Raw genomic sequence first — 20,717 nt, 5'->3', positions numbered from 1 at the left:
GACTAACTGGAACACTAAGAGCTGTCTAACTAGTGTGGAATGGTAGCAAAAAGTGCTAGAAATTGTCCTGTATTAAAATTTCAAAATTTGGGTTTTTTCTGTTGATCAGCTCTTGGAAGTCAAACAGGAGGAAAAAACCTTAATCAGTCCAATACTTCCAATGGCTGAAAGAGTACCTATTGAAAAAAAGAATGCTTTAATTAAAGTAGCTCATTATGAACAGCAAGTACTCCAAACTTTTTATCTTACAACAATTGTTGGGAGCCACTATATCATGGCAGGTCAGCATTTCATCTCTCGTTCAGGTGATCTGAGACAAGAAATAGAAGAGGACAAGATTAAAGACACACTTGAGTGACTCTGCAGTCACAGCAATGCAAATGTGGTCAAGGAAGCCATCACAACATTACAGGTTTTGAGAGGAGAGACACCCCACTAACCTCCCTTCTCCCACATGGCAACCCAGCACTGCTGCGGAAGCAAACACCACCAGCTTTGCAACCCTTGCATTTGTCATGCTGCTGCATGAAGCCCAGCTGCAGCTCCTGCTTTGAAAGCTGTATATAAAAATCCCTCATTTGCACGTCTCTTTGGCCTGATACTTGCACCACTGCTGCTCTTCACTGAGCCACTAACACACAGCAGTAGGAATATGTCCTGTCGAGCAAGTGGTGTTAGAAAACATCACAGGAGAAATATCAGGCAATTATCACTCATACATTTTTCAGCTGCTTGGTTTTGTGACATTAGGATACACACTTGCAATTTTTCTTGTATCAATAGGACTTTTAAATACTTATATAAAAGTCTTAAGCTTTTATCATGCAACCTGACACAGGAGTTAGATTACATCTGTAGCTTAAACAATACAAAGGGTTAACCAGCACCAGTTCAACCTCTGCACATTGTGAATCACACTGTGAGCTCAATTGTTAGGTGAACATGTTAAAACCAAAACTGTCTTTAAACTAACTCCCCCCTTCAATCTCCAATTTTAAAGCTCATCTCTGAAACTTTACCGGCTCCTGTCACAAGTTATATTCCTAAATACTTGAGGCTACAGTCTTGTCCTGATTTCAGAGGTGCACGTGCTGTAAACCTGGAATGAGACTCTGCAAAAGCAAAGTTTTCAAGAAACTGCAGTCAGTGAACACACAGTGCTTGCACAAGACAACAATAAAGTTGGTTAGAAATTAGAAGTGGGCAGGGGTGAGGATGTGAAGGCAGCCATTATCACCCATAAGAGAAACTGGGTTTAACTTTAGATAATGGAAAAAAAAAGTAGTAAACAAATGTCTTTGAACATTTCTGTGGAATCCTTTTGTATCTAAACAAGGTCACTAGATGAGAAGGTAACAGATTCTATTCCACAACTTGTTCTTATGGGAACTTTTTGAAGCAGTTGAAGGTATGTGGCAATCATGTTGTCCAGACCTAGGAGACCAAATTCAAAATCATGTAGTGGTAGAGATTGAAAAGCTCAGGAGCAATTACTTTTTTTCCAGCCAGCAGAAAAGCTGAGAAAAAAATAGACAAGCACTGATCTTCAGAAACCTCCTATAAAGCAGACTGTATTTAGAAGTCAACAAGACCTCATGTTCTCAAACAATTTGAGAACTGGCCTATGTCTGCAAACAAACATGACAACTTTGTTCCTGCAAAAGCTTTCCCACTTGCAAAACTCAGTAACGCTACCACGTGCACTACACTCATCACCAAGTATCACTCTCAGGAGTACTCTTCAGAAAGGGAATTTCATAAAACCACCCCAGGCAAGTGCCACTTGGTGAGGAACACACAAGCAGGTTTTTACCACATAACAGGAGAAAAGAAAAACAGAGGTTTTAACTTCTTTGATGTCCAGAGATTTAATAGTTACTCTACACCATTCTGCAGCTGTTCCCTTGTTCATGGCTTTCCATTAACAGAGCAGAGAAAAGCATCAGTCTTATCTATTATTCAACAGACCAAAGTGAAAAGAAAAAATATCAAGAATTAGTTTCCGCAAAATACACAAACAAGCAGCCCTGGACCTTCACCATTTCTGAGTTATCCACAAACTGCAGTCTCAGTAGCCAGGCTAAACCTTAGAGAGTGAAATACTAGTGGACTGGAAACAACAAATCTTAGGAATCATACTCCAGGAGTAGAAAATATTAAATTTTTATTTAATCAAATTTAAGGCTTGAGAAAAAATATATTGAAAGTCACTCGGAAAAGCCATCTCAGAAGAGGAGACAGAAGCTCCCCTTCCAATGGCTGAACAATGTTCAAGCAGCATGACAATGCACAGGCAGTAAGGGGAAGAAAGAGGGAAGGATGGAATGGGGAGACAAAACCCAAGGCAATTCTACACAGAAATCAATCGCCACATCAAGCTCCATGGACTGGAAGCACAAGTCTGTCCACATGGCACTGCATGAGGTCACCAAAGCTTAAGACCTCTTGGGAAGAAACATTCAGGTTTTCACAAGGCAACCCAAGGTCCTCTGGTCACAGCACTTTTTTCAGTGCTTATATTCACCCTCCTCTTCATGTACAGGGAAACTGTGTCCAAATGCAGTTATATTAATAGAAACAGAGGCAGTTGCACTGTCAAACAGACTGACAAATACATACATTGCTTAACAGAAATCAATTGTGCTCATTTCTGAGAAATAAAAATGATCACATTTAAGTTTGCTTCTCTCAGTCCAGTTCTTCAAGTCTGACCTCATTTGACATCTTCATTAAAAACCTTGGTTCCACTGTAGTGTTTGTGAAGTTGTTCCAAATGTAACAGCTGAAATCTCAACATCAACAATGTATCAAACCTCACTGTGAGATCACTGAATTACTTTCCTTTGAGGTTTTAAAGGCAGGCTCACACCCAGCTACTTTTATTGACAAGACTTTTTTTAGACCATAACCTAAATCTTTCGCCATGAAGTCACTGCAGGTCCACAGAGAAGGGGCTAAATAAAACTAAGTAGAAAGTATTCCCATTACAAGCCTGAAATTACACTAGCCATGTACGGGGGTACTTCAGAATGTACAGAGGCAAAACAGGATTTTAAAAATGATACTGAATAAGCACAAAGAAGTTTATCCACAGTGGCAAAAAGAAAAATCACTCCACAGATTTAAAGATCCTCAAGTAAAGTTGAACTTCTCTCTATTTCAGTTCCAAATAACTGAAACACTGATACAAAAGCTGGTGTTAATATGGCTAAAGCCATTAAGAACAACCTGTGGAAATACAACACTTCAGTTAAATTCTGTCTTGCATGCAAACAGTACTTCAAAAAGAAAAAGTATTACTTCATCTTCAGTTAACTTGGTAAGATTTGCAGACCCTGGAATCCTAATCTGTAATGATGGCTCCTATCAGCAGCTAATTTCAGTGCATGAGCTCCACAGCCATCTTTGACACCGGGATGATTTTCACCAAACTGCTGAAATTCCTTCCTAGCACTAGGAGCTGACAGTGCCAAAAACTAGCAAAGGGAAATGTACTCCCTAGCTGGCATTTTCAGTGCACTGTTTTATGAATAAGAACTTACAAATCAGAAGCATCCTTCTCCAATTTTACATCTATCAGATTATCACGCATAACCTTAACCAAGTAAGTTGGTTGATGAGGTGCTGCAAAGTTTCAAGCACCAGAATTTAAAGCAAAGTTTGCTGGACACTGCTCTGCTGCTTGCAAAGTTGTAGTACAATCACACATTCCTGGCTGTTTCCTCATGGATCAGATTCAACAAATAAGTAATACAGACCTCACATTCAAGGCTTTACAGAAGAAATGCCTCTTGCTCTCCCCTCAGTGATCTACTGCTATGGTTTTCTTGTTGTATACCAAAGTTAAGAGTCACAGGTGTACTTCCAGCCATTTTACTTTCAGGTTTTCAGATGAGTTAATAGCAGACTACCCTCTGCTACTGTAAGGAAATCAGCCATCCTTAGACAAGCTTCCTTTTCCTGTTGTGTCTCGATCACTGGCCAGAAAAAGAACTATGAAAGCTGAAGTACACATGAGGACTGTCCGAAGTGCTTCACAGATTGCAAGCTAGAAGGATGCCTGGATAATCAACCAGAACAGATTCTTACTGTTGATCAACTTCAATCAGTAAGAAAAGATTCTTACTGTTGATCAACTTTTGCCAGTGAAATGTTTGGTAATACATGCATAATAGAAAAAAAGGACATAATATATTTAAAAGTTTGGCTTCCAAAGAAAGCCATATACATTAGAAATACAAGTATTAAATCCTTCAGGCACACTACATGTAGTAAAATATCATTATAAAAATAGATACTTTTCTAAAATTTACACTGTTAGGCACTGTAAATGAACCTGCTCTCCCTGAAAAACCTGGTGTCACTGGAAGCAGTAAACGATGTTAGTTATATGGCCCACAGTAAAACTGACAGCTACAGCTACTTCCAAGAACTCTTCAGACACATACCTTTACCTTAAAGCTATGGATACACCACCACAGTCTTACAGAAAAGACTTGAACTCCTACTGAACTACAGATCCATCTACTAACCCCCACATAGGGAGGACTGGAAGAAGAGTTTTGTTTTCTCTAGATTAAAATAAAAACCCTGACATAGGAAGGACTAATTAAGCTTCATGTGGAAAATGACTGCAGAAATCATTCTGGTTCACTGTATTTTGATTCACATTTGAACCATGAACCAGGCAGAACTGATAATTCAATAGCTTTAAAGATGACTTCAAAGTTCAACTTAATCTTTTTCTAAATCTGTACTTCCTTACTTGAAAACATACTTCAGTAAGGATTAACACTGAATTTGTAAGTCTTTCATCAGTCCTGGTAGTGGCAGTTGAGACTTGTGAAGATCAACATAGCAATTGTGAGAGAAACTACAGGAATAACAAAAGCCATCAACAGCTAGCACAGCATGCTTGCTACCTACTGAAACAAGCTGCATTTTGAAGTATGTGCAGACAGCACTTTTTAAAGATATTACTGATCATTGAAAGGATAAGCATTTTTAAAGAGGTTTTTCTTCTATAAATAAAGAATATTTACATTATTCTCAGACAGGAAACAGCATGAGGGCTTTAAACCCTCTTGCCTGAAACAGAGATTTGTAACACATAATGCTACAGATAGTCAGATTTTTCCCATCCTGGGAACTGGCTTGCATTTTTCAAAACAGAGTGGGGTTTGCACAACCAAGAATCAATTAAAGATCTAGACAGTTTGTGATTTTTTCCCAATTTCCAATTATGGTTGCTGGATATCTTGCCAAAAATGACTGGATAAGTCTACTGTAGAGATTAATACGATTGCAAGATTCTGAAGAAATCAGCATGCGACATTTGAAAAGATTATATTTTAAGACAGATGACAGGAGTGAAGACAGGACAATCTTCACAGCAATCCTTCAAGGAAAGGGCTTACAGCAGTTTCATGTCTCCCTGCTACAGTCTTAAAATCTGTTCTGCCAATGTCTTGGGAAATTACATTTCTTCCTCAGAGAACAACGCTGGTGCACTGAGTTGTCTTGTTAGAGAAAAGGTAGACAGTGTGCGTTTGGCAATTCTTTTGTAACAGCTTCAAACAAAAAGCATAAGCAGGGGAAAAAAATCCACATAAGGCTTTTAGCAACAGAAGTATTTCATGGTCCGTGCATTTCTTCCACCTTGGTGTCCAATCAATAGTCTCAAAATAGATTGTTTTGCAACATGTGTCTGCTTTCGTATTCAGAAGGCATTACTTGCTTTTACAGCTTCAATATCAGAAATCAATGTCCTGGCTAGGAAAATCCCAAAAATCTAAAAAGATAAAAAAAATACCATTTGTGAGATAAACTTGTAATGTACCAGTCTATAAGATGTTTGTTTGCAGGTTCAGATATCATTTCACAGCCAAGATCATCCATCAAAGCATAGCTATTACTAAGAAGTAGTAAAGGCAACAGAACCTTGCAGGTAATAAAACTCATGAGAAAGATGCTTTCATGTAAAACTTCAGCAGCATTCAAAATAATAAGCTTTCAGATGCCTTAGAGCTAGAAGAAATCTACTCATCCACTAAGTTTGAGTGTCATAAACACCCATGCTTGCCTATTGCTAAAGCTACAAACCAGACATCTTCATTTGTTCCACAGCTTTGAATAACAATCCAGTCAGTTTTCAGATCAATTTTTTTAAACACAGACAGACTGGACAATTACCTGTACTAAAATGAAATTATTGTCACAGACAGCAGTAAGAGAAGTCCCAGATTTCTCAGAGACATTTAAATTTGAAATTTTAACATTCATGTCAGTTCTCAGGGAAATCTTCCTTTACAAATTGAGGATAAATTTGTAACTCAGCCAATTTCCTGTAACATTCTTACAAATAATATAAAACTGGGGTGAAGTTTTGGAAAGCTAAAAGATTTCATTTAAATGTAGTTAGGTTATGTCTAATTCTCAGTCCCACTATGAAATAGCTTAATGCACAAGAAAGACCCAATTGGAAAACACAAGTAACTGAAAGTGGTTTCACAGAGACTAGGGACACAAATAAAGAACAACATTGTCACGTTATTGTCAATCTACACAGTGCAAGAAGATCAAACTTCAAGTCTTGACCATCTTCCTAACAAAAGATCCTGTTCTTAGCACAGCATTTCTCAAACCCATGCAAGTATTATCACTAGATAGTGATAAACAAGTATCAAACCCTAAGCTACAGAGGGCACTATTACCAGGGCTGGAGAAAGATATTTTACCAGCACTCTATACGCCACTCTTGTCAATTACATGGAAAATACTTTCTGTAGCAGATTTACAAGTTTATTTCCCACTGAAGGAATTTCATAGCAGAGAAATTAATGTAGTGCAAACAACTGCCACAACAAAAGCAAGATCCACCTTGACAGCTGCAATCTAACATGCTTTACTGAAAATTTTAGCTCTCTCTTTGATGTACCAAGCACTGATGAGGCAATAGAAGTCACAGTGACTCTTTCATCTGGTTCTGCTAACATTGCATTTGCAACCTGGTCACCTATTTCCCTGCTCTTACATTCCCAACCTTTGTGAGCAGCATGCTGCACCCACTTACAGCTGGCTGAGGCAACCCTAGCATGAAGGACAAGGTTGTATCTTAATCATTTCTGGTTTGGGACAGAAGGCTGGAGTTCAGATCTACTGGAACAGACAGCAGATCCCCCCTCCTTCATGACATTAAAACACAAGTAGTATTTTATATAATAATCACATATTATATACGACTACATTAATATTACAATATATATATCAATTATCACACACTGTATTATTAATACACTATTTTTATAATGACCTTCACTGCTTCGAGCAAGAGGTATTTTCACACTAACTCCCCTTTACTATAGTTGCTGTTTCTGCCATATTCTTCTTGTAACTTAAAAAAATCCATATTCAAGATATTTATTTTACCTCTGTCCATAACTCCTTTTACCTTCAGCAGGTCTGTATCTGCAAACATGTGCAAACATGACATTTTTTCCAAAGAATCATAATAACAACAACTAACCTGGAGCAGTGAGATAGCTATGAAGACACCTGCAACAATGTAGATATTTCGGGGCAACCAAGCTTCAAGTGCATGAATACATCCTTTGACAAAAATCTGATCATCCCATTGACTTTTGCTCTGAATGTAGAAAGGAAAAAGAAGAATATTACTTTTCTGCTCCAGTTTATAATAAGATCAATCACATGATCTAGCTAAGCTAGTGTTTTGTCACTTTTGCAGTGAAGTTTTTAACCACACTTCAAAAATACACATTTGGATCAGGGAGTGCCAGACATTGATATTCATATCTTCCTGAAAATCCTGTTATTAGAACACTGTAGAATTATCAGTTAATAGACTAGCAGATAATAGATCAGCAGTGTTAGACTATTAAAATTGATAATTGAAATGCACACTTGAAATCCAAGTCCTACCCCTTTTTGAAACACACCTTCCCCTTCACCTGTTTTATCACTTGTTTTCTCTACCCTCCCACAGTACAAGCTTCTTTAAACGAAGGACAATGTCTACCTTGCTCTACTTGTAGTATGATGTAGCACAGTAAATTAGCTCCTAGAATTTTGAGCTGACACATCTAATCAGCAATCCCACCATTTTTATAGTTTTGCCTCTGCAGGCCCAGAACATGACAGACGGCATCTTACCTTCTTTCTGATATCATAGCCACACTGTGTATTCACAACTTTTTGCTGCAAAGCAAAACAGATTTTAAATAAACCAATTGAATTCTACTCACTTCTGTTCACAGCAAGGTTTTTTTTTATATTCATAAACGTATCAGAATTGTCAGAGCCAACCATTTTAAGAAGCATTTTTAGCAAAACCAAACAAAGCCCTAGCAGAATACAAGAAAATTTATGACAAAGCAAAGATGTGTACTAGCAAGATGATATCCTGCACCAGAAATCTCAGCTGCTTTATCACTTGGCATTCAACTAGCAACTTTTTAACATGAAAACTGCACTGCCAGCACACAGGTAAGACATGTGCATTTACAAAATGCATAGTAAGTTACATTGAAATATTAACAATAGAATCTCACATTAAACAGATTTAAGCATCCTTTTGCCTCCTTAAATACAGCACCAGCAACAGAAAAATGTGCAGCTGAACAGTACTGCTCCAAACTAAACTAGAAAATAATTACTGGGGAATCTGACTATGGAATATATCCCTGACAAAGGTTTTCCTTGGCTGATTTCCAATACAATCAGCAGCCTATATAAGGTATTAAATATAACAATGGCTATCTCTCAGCACAAGGATTGCTGGACGAATTTTGAGTTGTAAGTATTCCCACTAATAATACCATAAAGCACTATATGTTAGCTCCTACCTCCACATTTTGGTACCTGCTGTAAGGCTCACAAAGTCAAACTTTACTACACAAATTAACCAAAAAGCACTTAAACCTTCCCAAAATCAAGGATTGACCCCGAAACTTTAAACTTCATACATGAGCACTTTACTAATTACTGACAAACAAGCAGCAAATGGAGTTACTCCTGCCTGTCTGGCAGAGGGGTGGTGAAACATTAATCCTAACTGGGGCAAGCACAGTGCTTCGACAGTGATCACAGCTCCTTACAAACCAGGTAACAAAGGCCAGGAATGCAAGGAAACAATACACTGGGAATAAAAAAAATGTCAGCCACCACTACTTCAGATCCAAACCATACTAAAATAGCTTGAATTCCTGGGGACAATACATTTTCAGCTGTCTAACACGTTGCCACATTTGGACTCTAAAAATAACGCAACAGAAACACAAAAAAGTTTGCCTGCGCAAGAGTAATTTTTGGTCATTTAGGACATCTCAAAGCCCTTCAACACCTTATTCAGGAAGTACTTCCTGTCATAACTTTACAACCTCAGAGCAAGAACAAAGCCGGGAAACAACTTACAGCAGGATCAGGTATACAACAGGAAAAAGGAACTCCGCACTTCTCACGACTCTTGCTTTCACTCTTGCAGTCAAAGTATATGTTAAAGTCCCAGTCTTCTGGACCTTGGGCACCACAGCAGTGGTTCTGCAACAGATGAATACATTCCAGAAGTTTGTTCAGTGGATAAATCATCTCTAAAATACCTCTAAATAGTAAGAGCTTGCTTACAAATCGTCACCATGCTTAAGTCTATGCAGAATCAACGACAACAGCAGAGTAAAAAAAAATGAGTAGTCACTAACAGGGCTCTATGAAATCAAAGCAATATGTCTGGAATACTGCTTGTGGAAACAGGTGTCAGCATGTCAAGCAAAATCATGAAAATTATCACTTTAGATGTAATTGTCAGATACAATCAGTTCCATTACTAAATTTTTTTATGAGAAAGTTTTTTCTTAGGGAGCAAGGGAAAGGGGAGCAAATGAGAAAGGTCAAAGGCCTTTGAGAGATGCCTGAGAGAATGCCTGAGAGAGCTTCCACAATGGACATCAGAACAAGCCTGGATCTCAGGATATCTTCCTTCCCCACTGCTTTCAATACAGAAGGAAGAAAACCAGCACATCAAACACACTACTATTAGCTACAAAATATTATAATTCTGTAACAAAAATGAAAACTTTTAAATCCACATATTCTCCTAGAAGACATCAAAGTGGCAGGATTTGAACTTACAATTCTCTGTAGTGAATCAATGATGTTCTGGAGATCAATGTCATCTCGGTAGGATTTAATGTTATTCTCAAAGAATTCTTTTACCCTGTCCCTCACCCAGTCCTGGAACAGGAAAGCCATAGCTGCTACTGCCATCTCCAACAGGAATATAAACACAATTGTTCCACAGAACTGTAAAAAAAAAAAAAAAGAAGTCCTAAATCAGAAAATATGAATTCATTTTGAATGCATCCCTATACCACCAGAAACAGGCACAGAGAATTAGGTTCAAATTTTGCCTCAGTACAGACACTGAGGGCACAATGAGAATACAAGGTAAAGAAATGCCCAAGAGACAGTTATCCTTTTATTTTTGTCACCTGAACTTGACAGTAAAAAGAGCATCAGACACAGTCATTATGCACAGCAGTGAAAGTATTAATAAATGAGAATCTGTAAAACACAGGGCTAAAAAATCTTGATATTACCTCTTGGATTGTTTCTAATTTTATAATTGGTTTTTTATAATTTTTTGGCCAGCTTAACTGTTTTCAGATCTAAAGCAAAGAAGCAGCCTCAGTATAAAAACAACCATTTAAGAAATTTCACATCAGTCACTAAGTCCCAAAGTTTTGTCCACCCAACATCTATAAGAAACTTTAACGTTTTAAGGGATTTTGTTCCACTATTATATATTCTCTCAGTAATTCCTAACTGACTAAGCATGTTCCATAACATCACAGTGTTAGATTCTGATATATGTACTATAACATCACTGCAGAGCAGAACAAATGGAAAAAGGGAAGGAGGAACATGTTCCACAAAGAGGAAAATACACAGGCTGGAATCACCCCTGCTTTCAATACCACTACTCAGAGGTTTGTCAAGGCAGCAAGTTTACCATATACTTTGTCACAAACCAAATTCTATAATTAATTAGCTGGGTTTGCTCCCAGTTCATCATCTGCAGCTTTCATACGTATAATTCCCTCATATAATGATGTTACTTACAAACTTCAGCAGGCAGATGTTTTCCCTCAGTGCTCCCACACAACCAGCAAATCCCAAAGTAAACATCACTATTCCCACCACTAAGACAAGCACCACTGGGTCCAGACCATGAAGACCAGTCACCTTTGTCAGATCAGACAATACACCCTGAAGGAAAAAACCAGAACAGAATGTGACCACTACAAGCATGTTACTCATTGAGCATTCCTTCTGGATGACTTCCACATGATTCCAAATGAACTGGTTGCAAACCCTTGAACTTGCCAACAGTGACACCAACAAAAAAAGTCATGTTGTAAAATTGTTATTGACAACACCAATTTTCTTCAGCCCAGCAGAGGAAGTATTAAAGTTATAGCTAACAATTCTTTTAATAAGTCAGTTTCTCAGATTACATCCTCCTAGGTCTATGTGCCAAACAGAATTCCACAAGATGGTGCCAAAAGCTCAATACTATCACTGAATGTTCATTTAGCTTCAAGGCAAAAGAATTAATGTTTTATATTAACTTGAAATGCATCAATCAGAAGGGCACTCCAATATCACGGTCTAAAAAAAAAAAAACAAAAAAAAAACCAAAAAAAACTTAAGAAAAATTTTCCAATCCTATTGTTTAAGTGGCAGAAAGGGAGAGACATTCTAACGATAAAGAGGATAAAGCACCTTATGAATGACATTTTGAAGAGGTGAACAATCTTGTTCTGGTTTTTGAGGAAAGCAGACTTTTCCTCTCATTTTAGTTACATCCCCTTCTAGTGTCAAAGAGTCTTAGTTATCCTCCTCCAAACTCAAAAATATAGAGGTATAGTCTAAAACTTTTTACCTTTTCAACCCCGATAAAAATTCTTACACCAAAAGGTGTCCCTATATTTGGAATTTGCCAAACATAGAAGCAATGCTTTTTTTGTTAACTATCCAGAAACCACTTATCTTGACAATAACCTTTGCTATGAAGCCTGTCTGCCTAGATTTCTAAGCCTATGTGAATGTAATGCTAAGACAGTGAAATCCTTCCTTATAGTTTCTAGATTAGCTTTTAAAAAGTTATTACACCAGCTACCATTAAAATTCCATCAAATATACATAACAGGATTCTCATGTGATGTGCAATAACAAGATGGAACATGCAGAAGACAGAAGGGGCAAACAACTGAAACTCTTCATGAGAATCCTGTTATGTGTATTTGATGGAATTTTAATGTCATGTGTATTTGCAGGGACATCCAGGCAGCCTTGCCGTTGTCTGAGTGTTTATTATACAACCATCACCAGTACACAGAACAACTTAAGGAAATATTTTCATTTTAAAACAAATAACAAAAATCAACACACCACAATATCCCATCATCACGTTTGCTACTTTTTTTCCTTTATAAAGTATATTCTCAAGCTAACCGTGTTTAGTGTAAGAGAAATATCAGAGACACTTGAAATAAGATGCCTAATTCCATCAACAGAATTCTCATCTTTCTACCCAGGTACTTGTGCTAGAGTTAAGTGCAAAGAATATACATCCTAAGACAACACCTTGGAAAACTCCATATCACTTCTTATTCCACTGCTCACTTAAAAAATAAAATCTTCAAAATACAGCTTCAGAAGAAAATGTGCCCTTTGAGAAATTTCATCAGCTGAAGACACTGATTAACACTGATCACTACAGTGATCCACAGGACTTCATCATCTTTCATAGCATCTTCCATAACAGATTTTGTCAGAGCTGATAATTTGGCAACAGCAAGACAGTTGTTTTTATGAAAACTGGCTGATGGGATGAAAAGAAAAAAAATAATTGAACTGTAGAACTCAGAATTGCCTTGCAACAGCTGGTGACTAACAGCTGGAACAGGCTATTAGAAAATGGTCCTAGTTTGTTGATAATATGTTACCAGTCACATATTCCCATTCCTAAAAAGAAGTTAGACCTCACAGTTAACTAACAAACTTGGGTCTACCTGGTTAATTATGAGAGTCCCACCTAATCAAACCTTGGCTCAGACCCCACAATCAAGAAATACATGCCAAGATCAGACAGGCTAATGCAGTGTCCTTGTAGAACCAACATGCTGTGAAACCAAACACTATGTGACCAGGATGCCGAAGCATTCATAACTATTGCCAGCCATCTCCTTCCCACATCAAACTCAAGCTTTTTGTTTTCAGATAATCTCATTTGCTCAAGCAATATCTTTTGGAAGAAAACTTCCTCTGATCAAAGCATGTTATGAATAGAAGTTGGCAGGAACCGGGCTTTATTATTCAACCTCAGATGTCACTGGTTCACCACAGCTTTGTCATATTCACACAATGTTTATAATATGCTCTTTGAAAAAGAAGATTATGGGGATTTTGCCTAAGAGAAGATGTTAAGTCAAAAATTCTGCAGGAAGGAAACAAGAGAATTAATTCAGAAAACTCTCATCTCACCTTACCCATTTCTCTAAAGACACTCCTGCCTGTGCCATCTGCACCTGGTACAAACTCTTCGAAGCACAGGCTGTCCTTTACAACACAGACTTCCTCAGGTACACAGGAATGCAGCCTGATACCTGCAGTCAGTGTCAGACATTCCATAACAAAATTCACACCTTAAGTCTTTCTTTCAGTCACACCGAACAGTGATTTCTCCATGATCTTGAGTCCCTCTAAACAATAGTCTTAATTTGAAAACTGACTGCTCCCTCTCCATTTGTTATTAGCCATGAACTTGCTGGAATGAATTTAGGTTGACTAGCCTCTAGTTTCCCAGATCTTCCTTTGTGTCCTCCTTGGAACTGTTCTAACAACAGAAACCATTTTCCTGATAAGAGGGCTCAGTGTTACTCACCTTGTTTCTACCAGCAGTTTACAATAATTCACTCTTAGTGACTTTTGCAGTATCTTTTGTGTGACAGATACTGACTCTTAAAATTTTATGCAAGTTAATTTTTACATGACTGTTCAGAATAACTAAATCCAGTTACCAAATCATAAGGATAGGCCAATTAGATACACCAGTTAGAGAGACTGGATTTGACTCAATCAAGTAACAGGGGTCAGGATGGTAACATTTTTCCACATAGTATTTTCAACACTTCTCACAAACCAGCAGTCTCATTTCAACATACTACCAGCAAAAAGAGAAGCACAGGATTTATAGCCAGAGAAAAAGACTGCTGAAGAAATAATCTGAAGTGTAGTCCTAATGCAAAAAGAAAAGAGACAAAACCAGAATGGACCTAATGTACTTCACGTTGTGGTAATAGACAAGATGTTCAGAACTCTTCTACCACCTGTAGTTTATCTTTGGGTTTACCACAGCAGCACAATTTCTGCAGTGTTTTTCTCTTACTTCCCAACTGTTGTTCACCAAGATGTTTATCTGTAAAACACAGGCACTATTGGCTGAAAAATGGTACTGCTATGAAAGACTGAAAACATGGCACTGAACAACTGACGTAAAAAATAATGAACAGATTTCACAAGCCATTCAGAAGTTCAAAACCACAGAAAAAGGCTTTGAAGCACTTACTTGCAAGACACCACAGAAAGCAGAACGGGCTCAGGCAAAATTTATCAAATAAAGACCAAAAGAGTCTGTCTTTGCCTTTTAGTAACTTCAGTGTACCATAAAGACAATTTGGCAAATGGAGGTAAGTTGGGAGATATTAGCCTCCAACCACACAGATCCTATGTGCTTGTCTACAAAACAGAAGACTGTATGAACATTAGAGAACACAAATTCAAGACAAGTTTAACATCCTCCTTAAAGGGTTGGAAAGAAAATTCTTTTGTAACAACAAAACAGGAGGTAAATGCATTTATGTGTCGAGATAGGTTGCTTACTATATAGCAATGATAGCACTAATCTAGTTACGAGAATGTGTGCAGGCACATAGGGAACAGGGATGAGCAGAATAAATACCTCAGAATTAAGATCATCATAAAACTCACTTCCAAAAAGCAGAGGAATTCCAGAACCTCTCTGTATGTGGATAGCTGCTGTGTATAACCACTTCAATTAAGGAAAAGTGAACTTATGATGGTAATTGAAGTCTTACTACTTAGCAGCAAAACTGAACAGTGAGGGCACCTGCCCTCCACTCCTGATTGAGAGGCAGATCAATGAATCTAGTAATGGTCACTTTTACCTACTGCTTGAATTCATTAAGTCCATGCTTTTACATTCATTCAAGGGGTTGAACCATTCATTTCCATACCTGCATCATTCTCTTTTCTTGTAACAGGAGAACTGAGTACATGTGCACACAACTTCCTTCAACTGAGGAAGTTTTTTAGCTACAAGAAACCTTTGCTAAAAACAAGAGTTATTCAGCTACATCAAGTTCCGCAGTTTTGCTCCTCTATGTGGAAACACAATCGCTTAAGCACTCCATGGGGAATAAAGTGGACAACAGATGGCCAACAGACTGGGACCATCTTTCTGAAGTATTTCAAAGATGCACATTTAGATTTAGTGGCGCTGTTTTTAATATAAAGACATCTCATGCTCTTTACAAATATGTTTGTAATTAAAGGAGGTGGGTAGAGAAACATCTATTTTAGAAAACATGCTTTTGAAAGAGAACCTGTTCATCAAGGCTAAATTCTCCCTAGCATCCTGCTCTTACAATTTCATAAAAAAGCTCTGAATATCAAGGGTCACATCTTAATTCCTGATCAGGGACAAGAAGCAAATTCCAACTAAACTCAGTTTAGATTATTTGAACACCTGAGGAAGTAGTTTTACTGGAGCAGGAGGGGGCAGCCACTGAAGTAAGACCAATCATTTCTACCCTTACCTTTTCACTCCATGCCCACAGACCAGCTGCAAGGAAGGCCACTCCAGCTAGCTAAAATTTAAAAAAAAAAAGAAAAAATTAATTAGATGCACTAATCAACCACATTCTCAAAAAACTTAGCCTGTAGCACTACTGCTCAAGTAAAACAAATATTGTAATTTGAGACAATAGTAATGGAACACTCCTCCCCATAAGTCAATCTTTTACAAAAATGATTTGAAGGGCATTTATTCCACAGCATTTATGCATTTTATCAACTACTTTCTAAAAAGTATTACAATTTGATTCTTCATGATTACTCAAGAAGCACACGGTACTTAACTGACAATCCCACACAGTAGCATGCAAGTGGGAGTTATCCTTTTCCCAATGACTTGCCATAAAATGTCTGCCAGCACACCAATGAAGATGTCAGAATATTTAATGCATTTTGAGGTTATTCCCTATTTAGACATTTAATAGTACCAATATTATGGCTATGACAGTAGCCATGCTTGATTCCTTGTAACTTCTCAATGTCAAGGCTCACTATATTAGCCTCTTCTCTGATTAGGTACAGTTTGTCTTCTGAATCCTTACCTTGTTTAAGCCCATCTGAATCAAGCTAGATTAATGGTCCATTTGCTTACTTTCCATAAGCACCAAATCTGACAACAAACCCTCCACTGATTCATGTGTTTGTATAATAAACACTTCTGAATCATAGTCACCCAAATGAAGCAAGAGTTCCTTATTCTAACATTCACTCCCTTTCTCCAACACTCAGGCAGCTTGTTTTTAACATCCAATTTCAATAATCAAACTAAAATGACCTCTCTATAATCCAAGGGCAGCTCTTCCTCATTACTTAAAAAGCATTCAACCCTGCTATGGCCTCATGGCTCTCTACAACTACCTGAAAGGACATTGTAGTGAGGGGGATATCAGTCTTTTCTCCCATATAATAAGTAACAGCACAAGAGGAAATGGCTTCAGGTTGCACCAGGAGAAGTTTAAAGTGAATATTAGGAAATATTTGTCCCCTGAAAGGGTTATCAAAGCATGGGAGCAAGTGGCTCAGTCACCATTCCCAGATATATTTAAAGGATGCACAGACATGGCACTTAGGGACATGGACTACTTGGCAGTTTTGCCAACAGCTGAGTTTGATCTTAGCCATCTTTTCCAGCCTAAATGATTTGATTATTCTGTAGAGAGGACTGAGGTTGCCTCTCCAGTGCCAAGCCTTACACACATTGAAGAGTAAAACTCCAAAACTGAAAAAACACTTTGAATAAGAAATCCTCTTCTCTAGGAAATGCAGCACCTCCCATGAACTAAATGGGCATCACAGGCAATTCCCTACAGCACAGGCAAGAGGCAAAAATGGAACCCTCTTACAGAAAACAGATGTGTAGGTTTTGAATACTGCTGGGCTCATGGGCTGCTTGCCCTAAGCTCACTTAGGGCAAGTGAAGATGTTCTGCATTTACTCTGCTGGGGAGGGCGGGGGAAAGCAAAGCCAAAAAGGGCTGCAAGCATCATTCGTATTACTCTCTAAAAATTACTCAAATTACGTTAAACACTTCTGTCTAAGGAGCAATTATTATATGCCATATTCTTGGTCTTAAACACAGATTAAGCAACCAAAACCACCACTAATACATGGAGTTACAACTGGACAAAGGAGTGCTAAATAAATTCCCAGATGCTGCTTAATAAGCAGTAGCACAGTGACTATTCATCTTGGACTCTGAATGGGCTAAGAATACCTAAAGTGATCATTTAGATCAAAGCATAACTTGCAAAACACTATTAAAAACCACATCAATATAAACAGAATATTGACCCAGATTAACCCTAGATCTTAACCAGTGATCTTCAGATTAAAAAAAGAAGGGAAAAGAGTCAGGAATCAAACTTGTATGTCATTAAGTTGCACAGTGCATGTAATTGATGCATCCTTCATCCTTTTCATTCCAAATGCTCCGGGAATGCTGGGAGACAGATGAAGACAGCTGGTATAATTTGCAGTAATCAAGGTAAATTATACAGACTAGATCTTTGGAAACTTTTTCTACAGAAAACAGGGTGAAAAAAATAAGTGGGAAGACATATTCCACTCTCTGTATACAAATTAAGGGTACTAGAATGCTAATATTGTGCTATTGAATTTGTAACTAGGGTGACCTCTTCAGACTGTCTGCTTTTCATTATAATTACCTTCTTAATTAAATTGTAATGGATTTTTGATTAAGTAGATTTTTCACTAGCATGCATTATTCTCACCTTTGAACATGAACTTTGCTCTCATGTTTTTACAAAATGTCCAGTTTCAAGAAACTATACTATTTTTGCAAAATTATTTCCATAAGCATCTATGCAAACTATCTACAAGTAAAATAGAGTTTATCAGAAGAAAAATAAACTTAGTCTCATTAAATCAATGAGGATAAATCTAAAACTTAATTCAGCTAAGACAAGCAATTCATAATTTTCACTAGAAGCAACCACACCAGACACATTAAGTTTCTTTAGCAAAAATCCAGTAAAGTACGATGTACTTGCAGAAGAAACAAAGCCATCAGCCACTACATTGACAGGTGCAATTACCAAAAAAACCAATTTACAACAAAGTAAAGTAGTAGTGAAATGGGAAATGAAATGAAATCCTTTTGCTTTAAAGACTTGAAAATATCTCACTGAAAACTACTGTAAAACACACCATGGTGATCAAACTAGCTCAGAAGTTAGTGTGACTGAGCATGCCCAGAGTTCTACAGAGAATTAGCACCAGGAAAATACCCTAACACACTTGCACAGAGGCATCCAAGTGATGGCTACGAGGCAGAGCAGGGAACTGATCCTGCCTAAACTAAAGGCCAAGCTTTAACCTTCTTCAGCTCACTAAACTAAATGGCTGAGTGAATGGGACAACAGGCAGCTGAGAAGAAGCAAGGACAACCAAAAGTGTTCGCGAGGTGAGAGAAGGCTAGTCAGCCATTTCAAAAACGCACAACATTTTGAAATTTGGCTTTCACCAGAATCTGAATGACGTGCAAACATGAACAAACTGGACACCCAATTCACTGCTGTGCTGGAGAGTCATGTAAGCCATATACTGCATGAAAGGTTAGATGGAAACATACACAAAGCAGCTCAGTTGTGTCCCTTGGAACAGGAAATCAAAACACTGTTTACCAGCATTTGGTTATTTCCTGCTTTAGAACTAAGAAATCCACTTTTTTAACATATTGCATCAAACTGTAGGCTCTGCTCAGATGTACAATACTGATGCCAACTTGGTGACACTGTGTCCAAGACACCACTTTTAAGCATTATTCATTTATCCATTCCCAATCACACTTTGAATTCCTGTGATTCCTTTGACTATGCTGTCAGAATCACACTACCAACTGAGAAAACGGGGGCAATTTGTTTCTCAAATGTAGGCAGCAGCTAAGTAATTCTTGCAAGACAACCCTTGCACACCAACTGATTGTGGGTCAGTCTGCTCCTAGGTCTGATCAGGAGCAATAGGAATTGCACTCAGTTTTTGTATACTCTTACAGAGAATACATTTCCCACTCCCTGGATAAACCTATTCTACACTGCAGCTCCACCCACACGGGAGCAATCAGCAGCCTGCAGCCCTTCCTTCCTATCCTTGTCTCTTCAGACTCTTCCTCTCAGAGCCAGGAAACCACCTGGTGGTACATTCTTTCCTCTTCCGGGCACAGCCTTGCTGTTTCAGAAGTTCCTGGAAAACAACATCCTCTGCAAAAGCCAAGAAAATCTTATGCTAACCTGGGTCTTCTCTTATTTTTCAAAGATATGAACTCAGAATTCTTTTCCAGAACAGAAGAGGATTTTTGCCCTTCACCCCCATGTTCAGGGCAAAACACCACATCTCCTATACGATGAGTAACAAGTTCAGGTTTTGTCTCCCATCACCCTTAAGAGTCACACAACTACAGACCTTTAGAAGATAAATCCAGAAGACAGTAGCTAAAAGCTGTTTTGTCCTCTCCTCTCAATTCATGTGGGAGACAGTGAGCTCATATGTAACCTAAAAGGCTTTGGCACAGCACACGTGCAATCCTTCACTTCACTGAAAAAGCCATGTCCCGGATGAGGTGCCATTCTCAGACTACCCAAAAAAAACCCTTTCAGCTGGAGGCAAAGCAGCAAGCACCAGAGCTTTCACAGAAGAGCTCACTCAATTGCAGAATGACTCAGAACAGAAAGGTGCCAAAACCAAGCTCTTCACTTGGCATTACTGCAGTCTTTAAATTGCACCATGACAAATGAAGTTATTTGACAAAAAAAACCAAAACGCTTTCAAACACAAAAAGGTCCAGCCTTCTTATCTTGCTCTCTTGCAGGGCTATCTTAACAGCTGCAGTACTGCCTTATCACCACTCATTAACAAGAGTGTACTCAGACAAGCTAAGTCTTGTGAGCATGCTTAAAAAGGACGGTGAAAATAAAGTAATGGCACATCAAAATCATGCCTAGGAAGGCAGAGCCTTCATTCTCTTTCTTAAAAGAATAGGGAAGTGATAATACAACCCCAGCAGTGCACAACTAGAAGTCAGAACTTTCTATTCCCAAGTCACTCACCTAAAAAAAAGAAATACTTCCAAAGAATGAAGATTTACAGATTTCTAAAGGCTGATTACACTGAGCTCACCATTATTAGTCATATTTGCCCTCTTTTAGTTCAGTATTTTGTTTTATCCCAACCTATGTGAACTGTATTTGAAGCATGACACAAACTACAGTAACCACTCACTGAAAAGTTTAAAAATTCTGTAAATT

At 38.0% G+C, this 20,717-nt stretch overlaps 1 protein-coding gene and 1 pseudogene across 4 annotated transcripts in view; one reads left to right on the top strand and one right to left on the bottom strand.

Annotated features, from left to right (window-relative positions):
* Positions 1-2,677, top strand: part of LOC125329176 — a 31,678-nt pseudogene extending 29,001 nt beyond the window's left edge.
* TSPAN14 (tetraspanin 14) overlaps positions 2,148-20,717 on the bottom strand; it is a 35,257-nt gene continuing 16,687 nt past the window's right edge. For 3 of the 4 annotated variants that reach the window (XM_048310713.1, XM_048310714.1, XM_048310712.1), the window contains 7 exons: positions 15,918-15,968; positions 11,137-11,283; positions 10,147-10,317; positions 9,433-9,558; positions 8,173-8,217; positions 7,526-7,645; positions 2,148-5,791 (listed from right to left, as the gene is read on the bottom strand). In XM_048310713.1, coding sequence (XP_048166670.1) covers positions 5,720-5,791; positions 7,526-7,645; positions 8,173-8,217; positions 9,433-9,558; positions 10,147-10,317; positions 11,137-11,283; positions 15,918-15,968 — 732 coding nt within the window. In that variant the 3' untranslated portion in view covers positions 2,148-5,719. The remainder of the gene's footprint in view (positions 5,792-7,525; positions 7,646-8,172; positions 8,218-9,432; positions 9,559-10,146; positions 10,318-11,136; positions 11,284-15,917; positions 15,969-20,717) is intronic. The other variant, XM_048310715.1, reaches the window with a different exon arrangement.

Source organism: Corvus hawaiiensis, chromosome 8, assembly GCF_020740725.1.
Source record: "Corvus hawaiiensis isolate bCorHaw1 chromosome 8, bCorHaw1.pri.cur, whole genome shotgun sequence".
Taxonomy (NCBI): domain Eukaryota; kingdom Metazoa; phylum Chordata; class Aves; order Passeriformes; family Corvidae; genus Corvus; species Corvus hawaiiensis.
Note: the sequence above shows the minus strand (reverse complement) of the source record. Positions and strands in the feature narration are given on the sequence as shown.